The sequence below is a fragment of the Mauremys reevesii genome, linkage group 6, assembly GCF_016161935.1.
Source record: "Mauremys reevesii isolate NIE-2019 linkage group 6, ASM1616193v1, whole genome shotgun sequence".
Taxonomy (NCBI): Eukaryota; Metazoa; Chordata; order Testudines; family Geoemydidae; genus Mauremys; species Mauremys reevesii.
This window is the reverse complement of record NC_052628.1, coordinates 78,294,793-78,315,674: the sequence shown is the minus strand read 5'-3', so window position 1 is coordinate 78,315,674 and position 20,882 is coordinate 78,294,793. Positions and strand designations below refer to the sequence as shown.

The 20,882-nt window shown below is 39.7% G+C and overlaps 1 protein-coding gene across 2 annotated transcripts in view; it reads right to left on the bottom strand.

Annotated features, from left to right (window-relative positions):
• The window catches only part of CDC42SE2 (CDC42 small effector 2), a 114,817-nt gene that overhangs the window by 29,957 nt on the left and 63,978 nt on the right, over positions 1-20,882 (bottom strand). For both annotated transcript variants that reach the window (XM_039545083.1, XM_039545084.1), the window contains exon 2: positions 11,506-11,847. In XM_039545083.1, the coding sequence (XP_039401017.1) occupies positions 11,506-11,559 (54 nt within the window). In that variant the 5' untranslated portion in view covers positions 11,560-11,847. The remainder of the gene's footprint in view (positions 1-11,505; positions 11,848-20,882) is intronic.

Below are 20,882 nucleotides of genomic sequence, written 5' to 3'. Positions count from 1 at the left end.
TTTTATGAAGTCAGTAAGAGCTGCCATCAGATGACTTCTTTCCTTCTGTGCATAGGCTATAAGTAATGCCATCAGTTACGGCATCCGGAGTGAATACAGCCCAGAGAAATGACCCCTTGCATCAGGGAATTGCTGTACATACATCATCTTTTTTATTTTACTTAAGTAAATGAAGAGTTACGGATACAGCTAAATATGTTTGAAAAACACAAAAAAACCCACTTAATTCTCTGAATCTGTACTAGCATGTGGTTCACAATGACAGTCTTTCTGCACAAACTAAGCCCTGCTGTTCCTCTCTTAGGTGGTGAGAGCAGGTGACTCAAGAATAGCAAAGCTAGTATTTTAGTATAATCATGCACACAAAAAAAGTGTTTCCTGGGAGATGGAAGAGAAAATAATTTTAAAAGACTGCCTATCAGATTCTCCAGTTTTGGAGAAGTGCCTTAAAAATCAGGGGGCTGACCAATAACAAAATAGTTTAATAGGAACTAGAATTTCATGCAATTGTTATACTGTCCAGCATATGGGAGTAGGAATCAAGAAGGGAACTGAGGGTTCACAAGTTTGGGGGGGGGGGGAGGGGGAAGAGAACAAAACAAAAAAACTTCCGTCCTTGATCAAGACAAACTTGGATACCTAAGGACAGGCCCTTAAATATTTGTTTTAGGCACCGAAGGCTATCTAGGCTCTTAAATCTAAAAATTGGACCTGCACCTTTTTACACAGGACATAATAGATCCACAAAATATGCACAGCATTCTTAGTAAGAAAAGAATTATATCAGCATCAGTTTGTTTAAAAAAAAAAAAATCTTAGAGCCAGCACAGAATTTAGACACTAAAAATATAAGGCAAAGGACAGTAACAGTTAAAGGATATTAGCTTTACTATGTTACACACAGTACAAGGTTTTAGTATGGAAAATTAAGCCACATGGCAACAGCTCTAATTTCTTTGCACAGTCTATCTGTCCATTTACATGACACGTTCTTCTACAGAATGTGAAACTGTTGATATGTCATTAACTACATTGGTGATCTTGACAAAAACCTTCTGCAAGGAGAAATGTGTGTAAGGAACAGCAGATTCAGAGGAAGTGGCAAGTATAAATGCTCCTAATGGTACATACTGACATCTCGGGGTTGTTAAACTATCCTCGTTCTTACATGAAAGCCAGACTGGCAAGGTAGGCGGTTGTGAGACACCAAGGAAAGAGGAGGAACCTTCTATATTTTACTGTTAAACACTAAGGCAAAAATAAAAATTTGGAGCTTATCCTATATAATATTTTAAACTAAGATAGAGCTTTCATACAAAACTTGTTTAAAATGTGGTTCACTTCATCCCCAAATACTATGCAGCGCTAACAGCTCTTGCTGGTCCAGTTCAGCTTTTCTGAAGGCCACTCTTTGTGACCGACACTAGGCATTAGCTGTGGAAATACATTCTCAGTGACAGAGCACTACTGACCATGACTGACTACAAGAGATCAGAAAACATTTGAGAATCCTTTTTTAAATGGTGCCTTGATTAGCTGAAGCTTCAAATCAGCTTTTCTTTCAAACAGAGTTTTAGGCAAATAACCTGATCTTCTCCTAGCAAGCCCTTAAATTAATTTAACAAAAAAATTGCCAAACCCTTTTTCAGTGTGCTGACAATTGTAGAATTATACATTACTTTAGATATTATTTACACACACATACACACTTACATACATACATTTCATTCCTCCAACAGAAGACTGGGCATAATCTTTGCACATTTTTCATGATATCTGGTTTTAACACCTATTTCACTAATAACCCAATAAAAATGTATAATGTTAGTACCATTGTCTTCAGAGTTCACCATTTTATTCACAAACAGGTACAAGAGAAATATCCAATGATTTCCCTGCATTTACATAAATATACAGAATATTATTTATCTTGATATTTTGACACTGCACCAGAGATAGTAAGACACAAGATAGGTCATTTAAACAAATAAATAAAGCAGCCTATTAACAGTTAATACAATATGTAGAAATGTCAAACAAAGTCAGGACCAGTAGAAACCTGCAATAAACTGGCAAACTGTCCCTTCTAATAAAGGATGCCTTTATCAAACTGATTTGATAGGCCATTAATGAGCTATGTAATACAGAAACCTCTGAAATATCTGAGATTGATGGCTTGATAAGTAATTCTACGCTACGGCCTATACAAAAGCTAAATATGTCTAAGTTACTGTGCCAGCTGAAGGTTCTAGCTTGTATATTTCAACACTGAAATTTATACTATATTGTAGGTCAAAAAAGTTTCTATGATTAAAGGGCACTGAATGTTCGTGTTTTGGCCACAGTGGGTAAGAACTTGCACTTGCTTATGCTAGTGCGAGTGCAGAATCTGGCTCACTAGTTTTAGAATACCCTGAACTATCAAAATTTTATTTTTATTTGCTATATGGGCTGGGGTTGGTTTATGCTGGTTTTGCTAATTAATTCTATTGTATCGTTGTATATATTAATTATGTTTAAGGCTATGTTTTAGTCATGGGTATTTTAAGTAAAAGTCATGGACAGATCATGGGCAGTAAACAAAAGTCATGGACAGGTCACGGGCCATGAATTTTTACTAAAAATACCTGTGACTAAAACTTGGGGGAGGGAGGATTGGCGGGACCAGCAGGCTCTCTACCTGGTTCCATGCCTCCCCTCCCGCCTCCCCGAGAAGCAGCAGTTTGGGTGTGGAAGGGGCCAGGGGATTGGGGCACGGGACAGGGTGAGGCGGGCTCTGGACGGCACTTACCTGGGGGGCTCCCAGGAAATGGTGACATCCCCCTCGCTCAGCTGCTAGGCGGTCCAGCCAATGGGAGCTTCAGGGGCAGTGCCGTCTGCGTAGCAGCTGAGTGAGGTGAATGTCACTGATCCCGGGAAGCCCCCCCATGTAAGCACTGCCCAGATCCTGCCTCACCCCATCCTGTGCCCCAACCCCCTGCCCCTGCCCACACCCAAATTCTGCTGCTGGGGGGGGGGGGGCAGGGGGCCTAAGACTGTCTGAGCAACAGCCAGTGCGCCTGGTGCAGAAGCTGCATGAGCTGCCCCAGAACCAGGCGCACGGGCTGCTGCAGAAGTCATGGAGCTCATGGAAAGTCACAGAATCCGTGACAAACTTGCAGCCTTAATTAGGTTAATTATGTGCCCAAGGCTGTAGGGATAGGTGCTTTTTGTCCAAATAGGGAGAAGAAACCCACAAATGACAAAATATTTTTCAGTCTTAACCACAGAAATCTCTTCCATTAGAAATACAACTAGCCGCTGAAAGTGTTTGTCAGCAGTGGGTCCCTTCTGGTGGCCATAATCATAGTTTCTATCACACTTTGTGTAGCGCTGTTTACCCAGTACACTAGCAATTGGATCAGATTGATTTAAATAACTTATTTTAATCATTATTTAAATTAGCAAGCAGGAAACCTTAATTTATCTCATTGATTTTAATCTTGTTTTGAATCTATACTTTTAAATTATTTTCCTAAAGAAAGGTTGATTCTCATTAGTTGGTAATCATTAAAACACGTTGATTTGCAAATATATACAGCCTTTACACTAGATATGATGCTTCTTTTTGCTAACCAGGTGCATAATTATAACTATACACTTTATAAACACATTTTTACAGCTTAATATTTATTCAGTCTTAATTTTTCCATTCTGATTTTAGAAAATGGTGAGTGATGCATTTATTTACTACATGATTAACTTTTTACTTGTGATTTGTGTCATGCTCTTTCAATGGAAATTCAAATTAAAAAAAAGCACAAACAGCATTTTTAAATGTTATTCATTAAATAAAGCAAGCTTAAGTGTGTTGAATATATAAGAAAGAAGTTCATCAAAAAGTTTATCAAAAATGTTTTACATTTAAAACTGGTTTAAATAGCAAAGTACATTATCTGTAGCTAGTGAACTGAATTGACTTTCAATATTTTAGAACCAGTAGATCTCATCCTCTCACACTTTTTTTTTAATTCATAGATTGAAAAAGCAAGAACATTTGTTTTCCTCTTCCAAATCCCAACTTTGTTTCTTAACTCTGAATGACCTATTCATTGAACTTAATTAATTGAATAACCCAAAATGAAGAAAATATGCTCTCTGCACCTGCAAAATAGGCTACTGCTATCAAAAGCTGGTTTAGCACTTTTAAAAAATTTGGTTCCAGGTGCTTAGCCAGTGATTTCCACCAGTTCAGTGGTCTGACTTTCTTTAAAACTCAGCAGCAAACGTGTAATGATTAGCATATTTTTTATTTAAATGATCAAGTCTAAATTTATATAATCTAACATAAGTTGTCAATTTCAAACTTAGTTAAATGTGTTTATTTTAAAAAAGAAAACTATTTCATTTAAATAATAAAATCTGATTTTTTTTAATTTAAAAAATATAAATTTTTATATAGCCTGCAGTACAGTGTATCCATTTAATATCGATCATGGACAGAAACAGATGGGTTATAAGCTGAAGGTTCTACTTCAGTTAGACTTCTAAAGAGCTAGCAATGGCAGTGCTTTAAAGGGGCTCTAGCATTTTTTTTTCTGCAATTCACAATATTGTTAATATAATGTTCTGGAGTATACTACAGAATGAAGCAGAATTATAGACGGGTGATGTTAAAAAGATTAGATAAAGGCAGGTCTATTTCTTGTTCTATATAAAGATTTTGCTACAAAGTTAAAATTGTCTCTAAAGAAGATAGAATACATGTGTACTTTGCATCTTTTGGCTTTCCTCTTCACTTCACAGGGCTTTACTGCCATCTTGGGGCCCAAAAGTAGGGAGAAAAGGATGGAGAATAGAGCATTTTTTGGTGCTAGGCACCCTGAAAAATCTAAAAAGTGGTAGAAGGCCTAAAATGAAAGTTTTTCAGGCAAAATGAATTATTTAAAGTAGGGCTGTCAGGGATTAAAAAAAATGAAACGCGATTAATTAATTATTGTTTAAACAACAATAGAATACCGTTTATTTTAAATATTTTTGGATGTTTGCTACATTTTTAAATATATTAATTTAAATTACAACACAGAATACAAAGTGTACAGTCCTCAGTTTATATTTATTTTAGATTACAAATATTTGCACTGTAAAAAGAAATTATTTTTCAATTCACATCATACAAGTACTGTAGTGCAATCTCTTTGTTATAAAAGTTGAATTTTGAAATGTAGATTATGTACAAAAAACTGCATTCAAAAATAAAACAATGTAAAACTTTAGAGCCTACAAGTCCACTCAGTCCTACTTCTTGGTCAGCCAATCACTCAGACAAACAAGGTTGGTTACAATTTGCAGGAGATAATGCTGCCCTCTTCTTGTTTACAATGTCACATGAAAGTGAAAACGGGCATTCACATGGCACTGTTGTAGCTGGCATTGCAAGATATTTACGTGCCAGATGCGCTAAAGATTCATATGTCCTTTCATGGTTCAACCACCATTCCAGAGGACATGCTTCCATGCTGATGATGGGTTCTGCTTGATAACACTCCAAAGCAGTGCAGACCAATGCATGTTCATTTCCATCATCTGAGTCAGATGCCACCAGCAGGATGTTGATTTTCTTTTTTGGTGGTTTGGGTTCTGTAGTTTCCGCATCAGAGTGTTGCTCTTTTAAGACTTCTGAAAGCGTTCTCCACACCTTGTCCCTCTCAGATTTTGGGCAGTTCAGATTCTTAAACTTTTGATCAAATGCTGTAGCTATCTTTAGAAATCTCACCTTCTTTGTGTTTTGTCAAATCTGCTGTGAAAGTGTTCTTAAAACAAACGTGCTAGGTCATCATCCGAGACTGCTATAATATGAAATATATACAGAATATGGGTAAAACAGAGTAGGAGAAATACAATTCTCTCTCCAAAGAGTACAGTCACAAATTTAATTGATGGATTTTTTTTTAATGAGAATCATCAGCATGGAAGCATGTCCTCTGGAATGGTGGTAGAAGCATGAAGGGGCATATGAATGTTTAGCATATCTGGCACGTAAATACCTTGCAATGACAGCTACAAAAGTGCCATGCAAACTCCTGTTCTCACTTTCAGGTGACACTGTAAATAAAAAGCAGGCAGCAGTACCTCCCGCCAATGTAAACCATGGTTTCTCAGACTTTTGTACTGGTGACCCCTTTCACATAGCAAGCCTCTGAGCGTGACCCCCCCTTATACATTAAAAACACTTTTTTATATATTTAACACCACTATAAATGCTGAAGGCAAAGCAGGGTTTGGGTTGGAGGCTGACAGTTCATGACCCCCCATGTAATACCTTTGCGACCCCCTGAGGGGTCCTGACCTCCAGTTTGAGAACCCCTGATGTAAACAAACTAGTTTGTCTTAGTGATTGGCAGAATAAGAAGTAGGCTCTAAAGTTTTACACTGTTTTGGTTTTGCGTGCAGTTATGTAACCAAAAAAAAATCTGCATTTGTAAATTGCACTTTCATGATAGAGATTGCACTTCAGTACTTGTATGAGGTGAACTGAAAAATACTATTTCGTTTATCATTTTTACAGTGCATATATTCGTAATAAAAATAATAATATAAAGTGAGCACTGTGCACTTTATTCTGTGTTGTAACTGAAATCAATATTGAAAACGTAGAAAAACAAAAAATATTTAATACATTTCAATTGGTATTCTATTGTTTAACAGTGTGATTATTTTTTTAATCACAATTCATTTTTTTGAGTTAATCATGTGGATTAACTGTGATTAATTGACAGCCCTAATTTAAAGGTTTTTTTTAATGCTCTGTAGTCCCGGACAGGAGGAAGCCTGGAGACCACCTGTTGAAGCAGGCTGGAAGAATAAACTGGGATTTTCCCAGAAGTGGGAGTCAAACTTTCTTATGAACAGCAGACTCACCCTGCCTCCTGGAGCTGGAGGGCAGAGGAAAACTCATCACTGAAAGGGCAAGCCTAGATATGCTGGAGAACACATGCACACACTTTCTATACCTTTTGTATCTTTCCCCGATGGAGCTAAAAATCTCAAAAATTATGCTGTTAGTATTTATGTGGCATCCAAAATTTCCTAGATGTTTTACAGACAAAGAAGGAAGCCACAGAATTCATGATGAAAGGACTTAAATATGAAGAGACATGATATATTCCATTCCATGCTTGGAATGTAAGCAACATAACTGAATAAAGTATGTGTCTATTTTGCTTCCACAATTTTTATTTCAGAACATCAATTTTTGTCAATAGCTTCTCTGTGAGAAGATTAATCTCTACAAGCCTTTTGGAAGAAACATGTTTTAGTGATGGACTTGAAGGAACAGTGAATCAGGTTAGGGAATGGTTTCAAGGTGTGGTGGCTGGCACAGTAGAAGACATAAAATAGAGACAAGACTGGGAAAAGGACATGAAAGTTGTGGCTTCGCCTGAGTAATGGGGGCAATGCTTACATATTTCCTACTTTAAAAGGAACAAATCATTAAATGCGGATATCTTTTATGCTAAATCTAGCATATTCCATATTTGTTCATTTGCATGATTCTTTTAAAAAATATTATGCAGGCTGAACAGTAACTGCAGCATGAAATCTTTTGGATTAGACTGATAAGGTGCTGCCTGAAGCTGGATACATCGTAAGCAATTTATCTTTTTTGAGGCTTTGATTTATTACTCAGAGTCCTTGTACTAGATGCTGCTGGTGTAATTAGATGTATAAATGTGCAACTCCATTACACATTAATACACAGGATACATGAAAAAATCTTCTGCAATTCATTTATTCTCATGGGCAGAGGGTTCAGTCAGCAAGCAACTGATTCATTTTAATATACAAAGATCAGTCTTCTATAATTTTACTATTTTATAAAATAATCAAATAAACATGAAACGCATTACTCCAAATCTATCAAAAATATTATTTTACAATAAGTCTGAAGCCAGAGTACTTAATCAGCAATAGTCTTAACGTGTAATTATACCAACAATAGGGCACATGGCCAGAAAAATCTCTTGCATGTTAGATCACTGCAATTCAGAAGCCAAGGGAACTTGTTCACCTACCCATAGTCAATTTCTAAGAACCAAAATTTTAACCACCACCGAATAGCATGTGCATTACAACATAATTCAAAATACAAAAACGCTACTGTGCTAACTCAGAGTTATACATATTAGATTAGAATTTAGCACTACATTCGATACGATGGTTGAGGGCAGTGCAACTGATGTATTCCAGCTGTCTCATGGTACATGGGAACTTCACAGTGAGTTGATCACTAAGGGTATATCTACACTGCAACATAAGTGCAGGCTCTGACTAAGGCTTGAGCCCAAACCCATCTTCTATCTACACACAAATCTCTCAGACTCAGGCTTGGCCCTAGAGTTGTAGAACCCTGTGGGTACTGAGGATCCAAACCAGGATTCAAGCCCTATTGCTTTGCAGTGAAGATGCCGCCCCCCTCCCATTCCCTTGCCAATTGAGGCCCTACGAGTCCTACAAAAGTATCCCACAATCTCATGGGCCAACTACCTTTGTCCTCTCTATCCCAAGAATCCTCAAATCGAGGCCAATGAAAAGAAAAGCATCCCTCTTTGGTGTACTGCAGCAGCTCAGTGAATCAGCACTAACTCTTCCATTGTCTTCTGACCACCGAAATGCAAACACACCATCAGCAGCCTTGTGTTTGCAATGGAGACTTAACATGACAAGCCTTTGCAGCACACCGCTTCACAGTCACTGGAGCACAGCCAGATTTTGGTGATCCTCTGGTATGAGGCCAGCAGAACAGTGGACTTCCGTCAGAGTACCAGGAATGACCAGGCATACCAGCAAATAGTCAAGAAGCTGGCAACGCTTCAAATATACCAGACTGGTGACCAGTGCAGAGATCTGATTAAGCATCTCAGGACTGAGTATAGGAAAATCAGGAAGCAGAACCACGTCTCAGGCAACTTGTTGACGTTGTGCTCATTTTAGGAGTAGTTCTGGGCACTGTGCTGTTCAGCTGGGATGTGCCCCCACTGGCCCCAGAACCCAGCATGGAGAGTGATGGGAGCTAGCAGCAGGCACAGACTGAAGCCAACAAAGTGACTCAGTTGCTGAAACCCATCCCACAGGAGGCTCTGCTGCAGGAGCAGCACATCCTGGGGCCTAGTTCTGCCATCCTTACATTGAACAGTACCCTCACTCTGCCAGTACTTCCATTGATTACACAAGGACTGCTTGCAGAATGAGTTACTACTCAGCCATGAGTAAGGGTGACCTATTCAGGCTCTTAATGTGTGTTGGGCTCTAGTGAGACAAAGTAGTTTTATGTGCACTGAGAATCATTCCCAGTTTCTGAAGAAATTATTTTTAAGAAGTTTAGAGAAGTCATTGTATCTACCTGTCCAGAATGGAAAAGGGATTGATTTAGATTTGATAATTTTTTTTTGTATAATGTTAATAATTTACTTACATTCTGCAGCCTGAAATTTCAGTCCCAGTTACACAGAAGAGGAACACAGACAGAAATGGAATCTAAGAGTTCTAGGTTTATTACTAACTACGACATTACTATCAGCTCACATTCAGTCACACAAACTACTTCTCAGTCCTTTGCAACAACGCTTATTGTACACGTGTGCCAGCCAAGTCCTACAACTCTTGAAATGCAGCACTTCAGGAACAAGTGAAATACTTTACACGGTGCTGCTTGTATCTTGGGGGCGAGAGGGAGGAGGAAGGAGTGCAAGTTACTGAGCAAATCCACATCAGAGACAGGAGTGGGTGAAGGTTTGCAGCCCCTAATCGGCTTTGAACTATAACCTCCACACTTTATTGGGGATTAAGAACTGTAGTACTAATGTATTATATTACCTGTAACACATTTCATTTTGTACTCCCATGCAATAACTTTATTGTAGCATAAAATTATAATCAGGGTTTAGAAAAGCAGCTATCTACAGCTTCTAAAAACAAGTGGAACATATTTTGGTTTCTACTGTTATTTGTAGAATTAAAAAAATGCTAAGAGTCTGCAAACTACATGGAATTGTGCTCTATAGCCTAAGGGTGTATTAATTCTCTTAATTCCTGAATGCCATAACAACTCACATTAATCCTATTAAAACATTTTGTCTTCAAACTATGTAAGTCATTAGGATACTGACAGAGCAAGTCTTGAAAGATTGCAAGGTATTCATTCCACATTAGAGGAATTTTAACTCCCCATGTTGGTATCTGAGTACGAATTCCTCCCTCAACTCTGTTTCATTAAAAATGACAGCAAGTTACATTTATACTGTGCACCAAGGAGGTTTAAACTGTTAGGTTTACTGATACTTCCATTACTACTTCAGGATTCTTTTTGCTTTCAATCTTTTTGCAATTCCTGACAGTCTCAGAAAAGCTTTTCAGTGGCTTTGACTTTCCTTAAGTCAATACAAAACCAAATTCTCTGTGTTGCTGTGAGCTGCACCACTTTGTGATTCTATTATTACTTCTAATTCAAACATACTCTCCCATGTTCACTGTACTATCTCCCACATATTGGCTGGAATAAAGAACTCTCCTTTCTGTACCCCACTACTTGGTCTGATTTGGCTGCACTGCTCAACAGGATTGATCTTCCTAGGTGTAGTTGTGAAGACATCTCCAGAACTGCTAATCAAATTCCTGGCCTACTTTACCTGCATGATAGGTAGGCTTTCTCCCAGAAGCACAACAGTATTGGATCCAGTATCTGGTAGCAGAGGTCCTAAATCTATTTCTTGAGTCTCAATATGAAAAAAAAAATCACTTCTGTACTGTTCCAGCATTTAATGAATTTGTGTGATACATCTGTGTACCCTGTCTTTTCCTGATTAATAGTATTAGATAGTTTATTTTGTCTTCCGGGCATGATGCTTTGAAGTGCTTCTGTCTTGTATTCCTTCATGCTTTACTGAGCTATTATCACATCTATTCCTCCTTCCAGCAAAACTCAAATGATTGTGGTGCAAATCAAGTTAACTGATTGTAATACACATTCTCTCAAGATTTCCTCAAAAAATCCTAAAGAGTGACAACTAAACACTGGGTGAAATCCTAACCTTACAACTGAAGTCAATGGCAAAAAAATGGGAGTTTTGCCGTTGATTTCAATGGGGTCAGGATTGGAATTCACACTTGATTTCTAAATATAAATATTCTCTTCCCTCAACCTCACCCAACCCCATCTTTAACTTAGCCTAAAATAGCAACAATACAAGCTGAAGTTGGATTTTTATATTTCCAATTTTTCATCCATTTTGGGTACCTACATTAGGGCTATTTGTTGTATTGCTCTCTCTATCCCCATCTTCCTTAGTATCTTTGCAAATCAAAATATCCACGTCAGCCTGAAATCGATATGATTATTCCTACAGCACAGCTAAACAGATATGCTAGATGATTTTTTCATTTTCACTGAGCTTAGTCAATAGCACAAATAAAAGAAAAACAATATACTTGATTACATACAGAAACAATGCAGAGATTCATACTTACAGGCTGAGGCTGTTCTGCAATACAGCAGTTGAAACACAACCAGAATTCACTCATTGTTTACAGTCTGAAGTGTTAACACAGAGGATGAGAGCAAGCAGCAAAATTCCAAATCTCTGCTATACAGCCTCCACGTAGAAAGTTCCTTAGCTCAACTACTGTGTAATGGACCGAAAGTGGAAAAGGTTTTTCTTCTGTTGTGAGCTTTTCCCAATGGCAGTTAAGTCGTGGGATAATGAAGTTTGTGACAAAGAGGTAAAAGAGTCTTCTCTTCGAACGTGTTAGTCCAAGCACCAAAGAAGCATGTATAAATGGTCTCTTGGTCCTTATTTTAAAGGCAATTACCTGAAAGAGAAAAGTGTGCTACGTCAGCAAGAAAGAAAATAGGTCTTTTGAAGCTGAGAGATTTCAGAATATATACCCGATAGGTCCTAACAAATATTTAAACCATGAATCATATATGGACCCAAAAGATACACACTTATTTCAATCATATTTTTGTTTCTATAGAGACACCACTAAAAATTGTGTAAGGCAGAGTCTCAAGTAATACAAGGATTCCATGACTTCTTGTAATAAAATTACAGATAATGTAACCAGAATCTACATTTAAGAATAGTGCTCTAGCTCGGAGAATGTTACACTAGCCATCTTTTTTCTTTTGGCTGCCCATTCTCCCTTTCAAACCCCTCAAACAAACAAACAAGTTCTGATCAGAGTCAAGGGAGAAAAGGACAAAACTTCAGAGAGAAATCTACCTGTTGACATCTCCTCCCACCCTCTTTAAAAAAAATAAAATAAAAGCAATATTCAATAAAAGCAATGATATGCTCCAAGCTCACTCAGATTAGGCCCAGTTACAACCAGTTAAGGTCCTGTAGTGCAAATTTTAATGATGTTGTAACTGGTTGCCCTGAGTTTGTTTTTGTAATGCAGATGGGGACCTTGGTATCCAAGTCACCTTTTTCTAATTCTGAAAAAGACGTTACCAATAAACTGAAGTTGATAAGGCACAAATTCTGTCAACACAAATACTTTTCTTTCCCTCCCCTCTATCCTGACGCTCCATAAATAGTTCCATTCATAATGGGAAAATACATGTGAAATGTGGGACTGTCTTCTTAAAACACAAACTCCTAGTGTGGAACAACTGACACATTAAATTCCTGCCATTCTTTTGCTAAACTATAGATTGGATTTTTTTGTTGTTGTTGTTTAACCTTTAACCTGAAGTCTCCATCCCCTGCCCCCCAAGTAATTCCCTGGTGATTTTACTGTGGTCATTCCATGCACAATCTGTCTTATCTTTATTTTGTAAAGAAATGGAAAATTATTACAAAATTATAAAGTTACACAATTATTTTTTTTAAATGTAAATACTAACTATATAAATGGTTTAATCCATTTATGGACATCCAATACACAAACTGCTGTACATTACTATTTAAACTACTGCATTACCTAGGGGTCTCAAATAAGTTTGGGACTCATTGGGCTAGACACAGTACAAAGAAAGAAAGAGATTCTATCCTGATGAACTGACAGTCTAAATTTATGCATTCCAGTTTTGCAAGAAACTTAGATGTCATGAAATTTGTCTCCGACAAAGGTAATTAGATATTTGTGTTCATGTACAGGAATGTCATTCTAAGGGTATGTCTACACTACCAGATTAGTTCGATTTAACTTAATTTGAATTTGTGGAATCGACCTTACAAAGTCGAATGTGTGTGTCCACACTAAGGACACTAATTCGACTTTGTGAGTCCACACTAACGGGGCAAGCGTCGACATTGGAAGCGGTGCACTGTGGGAAGCTATCCCACAGTTCTCGCAGTCCCCGCTGCCCATTTGAATTCTGGGATTTCCCCACAATGCATGCTGGGGGGAAAAATGTGTCGAGGGTGGTCTTGGGTAACTGTCATCATTCAATGTGCTTTCGGACGTCTCAAGGGGAGATGGAGGAGCTTACTGACTCGCTCGGATCTCAGCGAAACCAATATCCCCATTGTTATTGCAGCTTGCTGTGTGCTCCACAATCTCTGTGAGAGCAAGGGGGAGACCTTTATGGCAGGATGGGAGGTTGAGGCAAATCGCCTGGCTGCTGATTACGCTCAGCCAGACAGCCGTGCAATTAGAAGAGCCCAGCGGGAAGCGCTGTGCATCCGGGAGGCTTTGAAAGCTAGGTTCCTCAGGGAGCAGGGTAACCTGTGACTGTTCAGTTTCTTTACAGAGAAGCTGAACCTGCCCCTGCTTCAGTTACTGTTGACTTTCTTCTGCGGTTACATACCCCGTTCACCACGTTTCCCCCCTTCCAACACACGTTTAAAAATAAAGTTAATGGAACATTGTTAATTAACAACGTTTTCTTTATTAATGAATTCACGTTAAAGGGTTGAAACAGGGACGCAGACTGTGGTGGGTAGGGTGTGCAGTGATGTTAACACCGCTTCTACACTCGAGGAATGACAGGCTCCTGCTCCTAGAGCGGTCTGCAGTGCCGGACTGGTTGTTTCAACGGAGCCTGCCATCCCTCCTTTTCGGGACTCTGTGTGCGGGGGCTACGTGACCTTGTGGCGGGGGAGGACGGTTACAGATTCCCCTGCTGCGTGGCTCTGTGGTCCGGGACAAGGACCGCTGCATAAGTTCTGTAACCGCCCTCCCATGCCACAAAGTCACGTACCCCCAACCCACAGAGAACATGGAAAACACCTCCCAGACCGACCAGGATGCCTACTGACTGCACTGTGTGTGTGACCTGCTGTTGATCCTGCCCCCGTGTCTGTACCCTGTTAAAGGTGACTGTCCTATGCAATTAACAACTCCCTTCCCCCTTCACAGACAGTCTTCTGTAGAAAAACCTGACGGAAATAGTAATTAACAGCAAACTACTTTTAATAATCAACTACACAGTTAGGGGATGAAACTGGGATTGGGGCTTCGGTGAGCCAGGAAGGGAAGGACTTCTCAACATTTAGGGAAAGAGAGCCTTCTTGTATTTGTGCACTCTGCAGGGGTGCAGTGACAGTTTTCAAGGCCCCTGTCACCCCTCCTTCTTGTTACTTTGGGTGAGGGGGGTTTGGGACTTTGTGGCGGGGGAGGGCGGTTGCAGATACAGTGCAGGGGGGCTCTGTCCTCCTGCCTGCGGTCCTGCAGAACATCCACAAGGCGCCCGAGCGTGTCAAATTTTCCCTGGGCATTTCCTGTGTGGCTGGTCAGAACATCCAAGCTCGGACTGCTGTCCAGAGCGTCAACAGAGTGGTGCACTGTGGGATAGCTCCCGGAGCTACTAAGGTCGATTTCCGTCCACACCTAGCCTAATTCGACATAGTCATGTCGAATTTGGCGCTACTCCCCTCGTCGGGGAGGAGTACAGAATTTGAACTAAAGAGCCCTCTAGGTCGAACTAATTAGCTTCCTGGTGTGGACGGGTGCACGGTTAAGTCGAATTAACGCTGCTAAATTCGACATAAACTCCTAGTGTAGACCAGGCCTAAGGAACAGAAACTCTAGTAATAAGCAGTAGTGCAAATAGAAATAATTTCTTGGTGGTACTGCACTCATGGGAGGGACACAAGGAGGGGTGGGACGTGACCTCCCATGTGACTCCTCCCTGCCCCACCCCAACCCAGGGCCCCCATGCTCTCCCTGTCCCCTCTGACACCACCCTTTGTATATACAAACATCAGGATGCTTAACTATCCATTTCCCCCCCCAAATATGTAGTATTTCAGTCTGTTTATATGGAATATGGTAGTTGGGTGAGGAGCCATTTCAGCATATGTATGACTTATTAAAAGACAAATTTTAAGTAGAACTCTATCCTAAACTGCATTATGGCTGGAGCAGGGCTGCCCGGGTGGGGGGGGGGAAGGGAGGGACGACAAGTGGGGCAATTTGCCCCAGGCCCCGGGCCCCCCAGGGGTCCCCATGAGAATATAGTGTTCTATAGTACTGCAACTTTTTTTTATGGAAGGGGCCCCCGAAATTGCTTTGCCCCAGGCTCCCTGAATCCTCTGGGCAGCCCTGGGCTGGAGCACCCATGGGGAAAAACTAGCAGGTGCTCTGCACCCACCAGCAGCCAAGCTCCCCCCTCCTTCTCCCCTCCCGAGCACCACGTCCCTGCTCCTCTCCCTCCCACCACTTCCCGCTTAACAGCTGCTTGGCAGTGCTTAGGACTTTCCGGGAGGGAGGGGGAGGAGCAGGGACACTGCGTGCTCAGGGGAGGGGGCGGAGAAAAGGCAGGGCAGGGGCATGGACTTGGGGGAAGGGGGTGCAATGGGGGCGGGAAGGGAGGGGTTGGGGTGTCTTTGTACATTCCCCAGAATTGTCATTGTTGCTGATCTGAAGAAATATTTGTTCTAGCATTATTTCATACACTGATGCAAATGGAAGAATTAACAGAATGACTCAAGTACTTAGGCTGTATAATATAATGACAGTAAAATTTCACTGGATTAAAATTTTAAAAATACCAAAAGACAAGGCACTTCAATGGAGAAGTTTTTAAAGAGTCAACTCCAAGTACACTCAGGGCACACTTAGATCTTTCAGACTGGGATTTTCAAAAGTTCACCGCATGAACCTAACTCTGCTCCCCTTGGAGTCAACAGTAAAACTCCCATTCACTTCAATGTGAACAGAATTAGGCCAGCACAGAGACATTTTGAAAATTCCACCTTCAGTTGGTTCTCATAACTCTAATCCCAGGAGGCATCCCACTTATTTTCTAGAATTCTTCATATCCAACACTTCCACAAAACTTAGGTTTTGCAACGAGAATATGGTTAATTTATGTTAGATGTGCAACTTCTGACTCGTTTAGCTCTGTGATAGTACAGCAAACATCTACAAATTAAAGCTTAATGCTGTATAGTGTTTAGAAGCTGGGATTCCAAGTTGCTCAGAGGTGAAGCAAGGCATTGGTTTCTAGCTCTTGCAATTCAGGTTATACTAACAACTAAGACTCTGTTAGAACTGAAATGGGAAAAGCTAGCTGATAATCAGTGACAATATTACAAGGCCTGATATATCATTACCTACAAGAGCTAGAAATAAATACCCTGTGGAACTGTATTGTTGGGTTTCCCTAGCAATGGTATAACATATTCATCTGTATCCCTGGAAGCTCATGAAGTATCAGGCCATAGAATGTCACTAGTCCCTCAGTCTAACAGAGCTTATCTGGCACAGGTCCAGAACTGAATATATTAAGTTCCTGTTGTTACAGTGGTTCAATTTTCAAACCCTGGTTAAATCTAAATTCACACACATAGGGAAATTATTCCACAGCTCTTATTTGCATGCTAATACCCAGAATGCTCTTCCAGGTCTTTGCAGTTTGAAGAGCTGTGGTCAGTTGAAGCCCTGGGAACAATCCACAAAGCTTGGACATGCTTGTGTTCGTCTGAAATTCTGTTCTGGGTTGCAAAGCTTGTGAAAAATCCTTCCCCCACCCCCACTGTTAATAAATAGGATTTTGGTCATGTATGCTATTTGAAACTTTTATTTTGTCTGCAAATAAAACCCACCAAACAACTGAACCTCAAAGTGTAAGTTACACTACAATGAGCCTACAAAGAGCATCATTCTTTTATAGCACTTCTCAAATATTTAGTCTTAGAACAAGTAAACTTAAGCACACACAATAGCTCCTATATTATACATGCTAAATTCACCTCAGTCTTTATAGTTCTATATAACAGTGCCAAGAAGCCTTTTTGTTTGCTTCCCCTCCATGTGAGGAGAATTTTTCCTTTCTTTTGCCTTTAGAAATAATTTCTACGCCTGGAAACAACTGAATGTTGTGGCATTTTAATTATCTAATTTTTTAAATTAGGTTACCAGAAAATAAAGAAAGAAAATAAAAGTGATAGCTATTTGTCAAAAAGCTGGAATTTTATATGTGCTGCCCTGTAAAAAAAATGACTTTTACTGCGGTTTGGTTATTATGTAGGGAGAGGCACAAAGCTGCTGTGTAAAATGGAAAAAATGCAATTAAGCAGGTGGCAAAAGAGACATCAATATTCTGGCTAGCAATAATGAGATACTCCTCAGAGTTCTCTTAATGTCCTTTGGAACTCTGTTTAAGAACTAATTTAAACAAGGAGAGTAAGTTGTTCTTTTTGTTAATTATTGGTTTAAATATGAAGGGTACTGATTATCCTTACAGCTACCAATCAGGTAATTATATAATCATGATCTCATGTAAAAGTACCTAGGCCTGATCCTGTGAGGTGCCGAGCACCCTAAATGTCACATGCTTAATGGGGATTTAGACAGTCAGCACCTCACACGTAGTGCTCTGCCCTTCCACAGCATCAAGCCCTTAATGCGGTATTGTGTGAGTAGCAAACCACATTACATATAGTGCTGCATTTGTCTGTCTAGACCGCCCAGATTACTGGGGCCCCACTAGGTTATCCTCTTAAACAAGACTGAAGCATGCAGTTCAAGATGAATGCTTAAAAAAAAAAAAACTAAATTTTTGTTCTTACATAATTTCCCAGTGCTGTTCTAATTGAGCAGCTGGGTAATGCAGCTCCCAATGAGACAGACTATATCCTCATCCTGCCCCCACTACCAACTTAACAAGAGCCTTACTAAGGGAACACCATACACTTTATTACTATAACCTAGTAACGTCTTTTGCTACAGTTTAGTTGGAGAATACAATTGAGGGTTAAAGAGAACATATAAAACAGTGTCACACAAACTGTCTCTCAATCATGATTAAAAGTATCATACTTAAGTTTATTTTGCCGTTTGTGGCGAATTTAATGAAACAGTACTAAGGGATGAGGATACCAAGATACACAGATCTATTTTGTCTTTCACAAATTGAAGTACTAAGGAGATTTTCACTGTTTCAAAGTGAGTTCTATGGCTAATCAAATGCAAAAGTGAAACTACTACTCAGAATTGTTACATTGCAATCTTAAATTTAAAATGCAGAAATAAAATGTCATGGGCAATTAGTGGGTAGAGCAAGGTGTGGCAATTAGAAGTATGAGCAGAGGTTTAATTTATTAAAACCATATTAACAACTTTACTGAACTTTGATAAACCTTGAGAAAGAAATTTAAAAAGAAAAAAAGTTGTCTTTTCAGGCTCTCCAGGACTCCTTACAGAAAGGGGACTAATCAGTGTTAATCTTAATTGACCTGAATAGGAATACAGTATAGGCTAACAGTGGGAGGGGAGGGTTCGAAGAAAGCAAGTTGTTCTGTAATTACAGTGTAAGAATTGCCTCCTCACTTTAAAACACTTTAATAGGCTCCCTTCATAGGTCAATCTTCCTTACCCTCTGGCTGTATTTTCTTTGCTGAAGCTTCAAACAGGAAGTGTGGTAACCGGACTATTTGATGATTGCTAGCAGCAGATACAAAGTGCAGTAAACCACAGGAAGAAAAATTATTGCAGGTGCTATTATCACATCTGAATTTAACTAGCCTCTCCTGTTACCAAGACCCACATTGTTATTCAAAAAGAATATTTACATATTATATATCTACAAAGTTGTCAACAATATTATTTTATACTTAAGTCATTTGTGGGACATGAATTTGTTAACAATTAAATTCATGCTCAGGTTGCACAGAGATACAGTCATTGGAAAGGAAGCTCCATTTTAAATATTTGTGCTCTTATGTCTACACTATCCATCCCATCTGGGTGCTGCTGAGTTTGGAAGTCAAAGTTGTTTGATAACTGCAATGAGGACTACCCAGTAAGGAAGCTGTGAAGTCTTCCAACTGGGGGTGCCTTACCAATCTGCTTAAATCAAACATTTGCTGCTTTTGATATGTAAATATCAAAAAGTAAAAGACATGCTCTGCTACACTGGTAGGTCATTTAAAGTCTCTCCCCACCACCCCACATTAGTATTCCCCACAAGCCATTAACTGTCAATCAGCTCTAATCTAGTCAGTTGTGTGTAAGATTATATTCATACTTTTATCACAGCTCATTGTCTACTGCAACCTCATTGCAAAAGCAAAATTAAAATTTACCATTTTCCCACATAGTTTCCAAGTATACAAAAATCAGGGCTGAAGGTGGGCAACAAAAGGGGCAGAGGAGACAATGAAGTTCAACTCCAATGCCGTACAAATTTACACACTAGACCAGAAGAACACCTCCTCCAGCTGACCAGAGACTCTCTGGAGGGGGCAGGAGATGATGCCTCAATACCCTTCTCCCTGTAGACCCCGTTAGTATCTTGAGATGCTTTAAATCACTCTAAACACTTTCATGACTCTCCTGATTGGACAGTTGCTTCGGGGGGTTAATCCTCTCTTGTGGTAACTCTCTCACTCAACTCATGGCCTCCGAAGGAGAAGAGGAAATGAGACATAGGAAGGAGGGCATGATTGTATCAAGGACAGATAGCAAGAAGGAACACACAAGGAGAAGTTGGAGAGGAGGAGAGAAGAAAGAAGAGGACCACCTAACAATAGCTAGACAGACGGACCTCTGGAGATAGTTAATATATTAAAGAATGGAAGTAACAAGCCATGTGCCAGTTACTGCCCTAGCCACTCTACTTGTACTCCGAGTCCCTACCTCTCACACTTTGTCTTTTCAGTCAAGCTTTTCAGGGCTGGACTGTCTTCCTACATAGCTGTACAGCACTCAGCACATATAGCACTACTTGCAATAACAACTCTCCTATAAAAACACATACATTTTTTGCTTAGACCACTACTGACATTATTTGGTGCAAGAGTCTGAGCAAAACCTAGAAGTAAATTCTAGGAACATAGTTCCTCCATCTGGAAGTCTGAATGCAAGAGAATACTACCAGACCAGCTCAGAACATTAACAACATTTCTTCTTTCAATGTGTTCATGGTCTTCAATGAAGTGCTCCCTGGACATCTTCAAAATCTTTACAGGGCTTTATATTCAAAATCCACTGTATAAATTAAGAGGCAGCAGCCTCACAGAAATGTCCCATATTGATTTTATGAAAATCTAAGAATTCATCAGATCTCATTAATGCTATCTTTGTCCTTGGGGTACCTGGAATACCCTTAGCTCTGAAGAATTCGGAAACATTTCATTCTGTTATTCTATGCCAGAAAGGAGCCCTATACTCACCCCACAACAACATGCCACACTCTGCAGCTCAAATACTTATTTTTTAAAACAAGGTCCTCCCACATTTCACCAGAACACAAGTCTTCCTCATTTTATTGAAATAAAAGTTAAAATTTATTTGAAATTCTAAAGAGTGTGTGTGTGTGTGTGTGTGTGTGTGTTGGGAGGCAGGGGGTGTTAGATCTTCTCTCACAACGGGGGCTGCTGGTAACAAACACAGAATCTCCTTACAAAAAGATTACAGCTCCTTGTCGAAACAGGTGCTTTTAGATTCCCCAA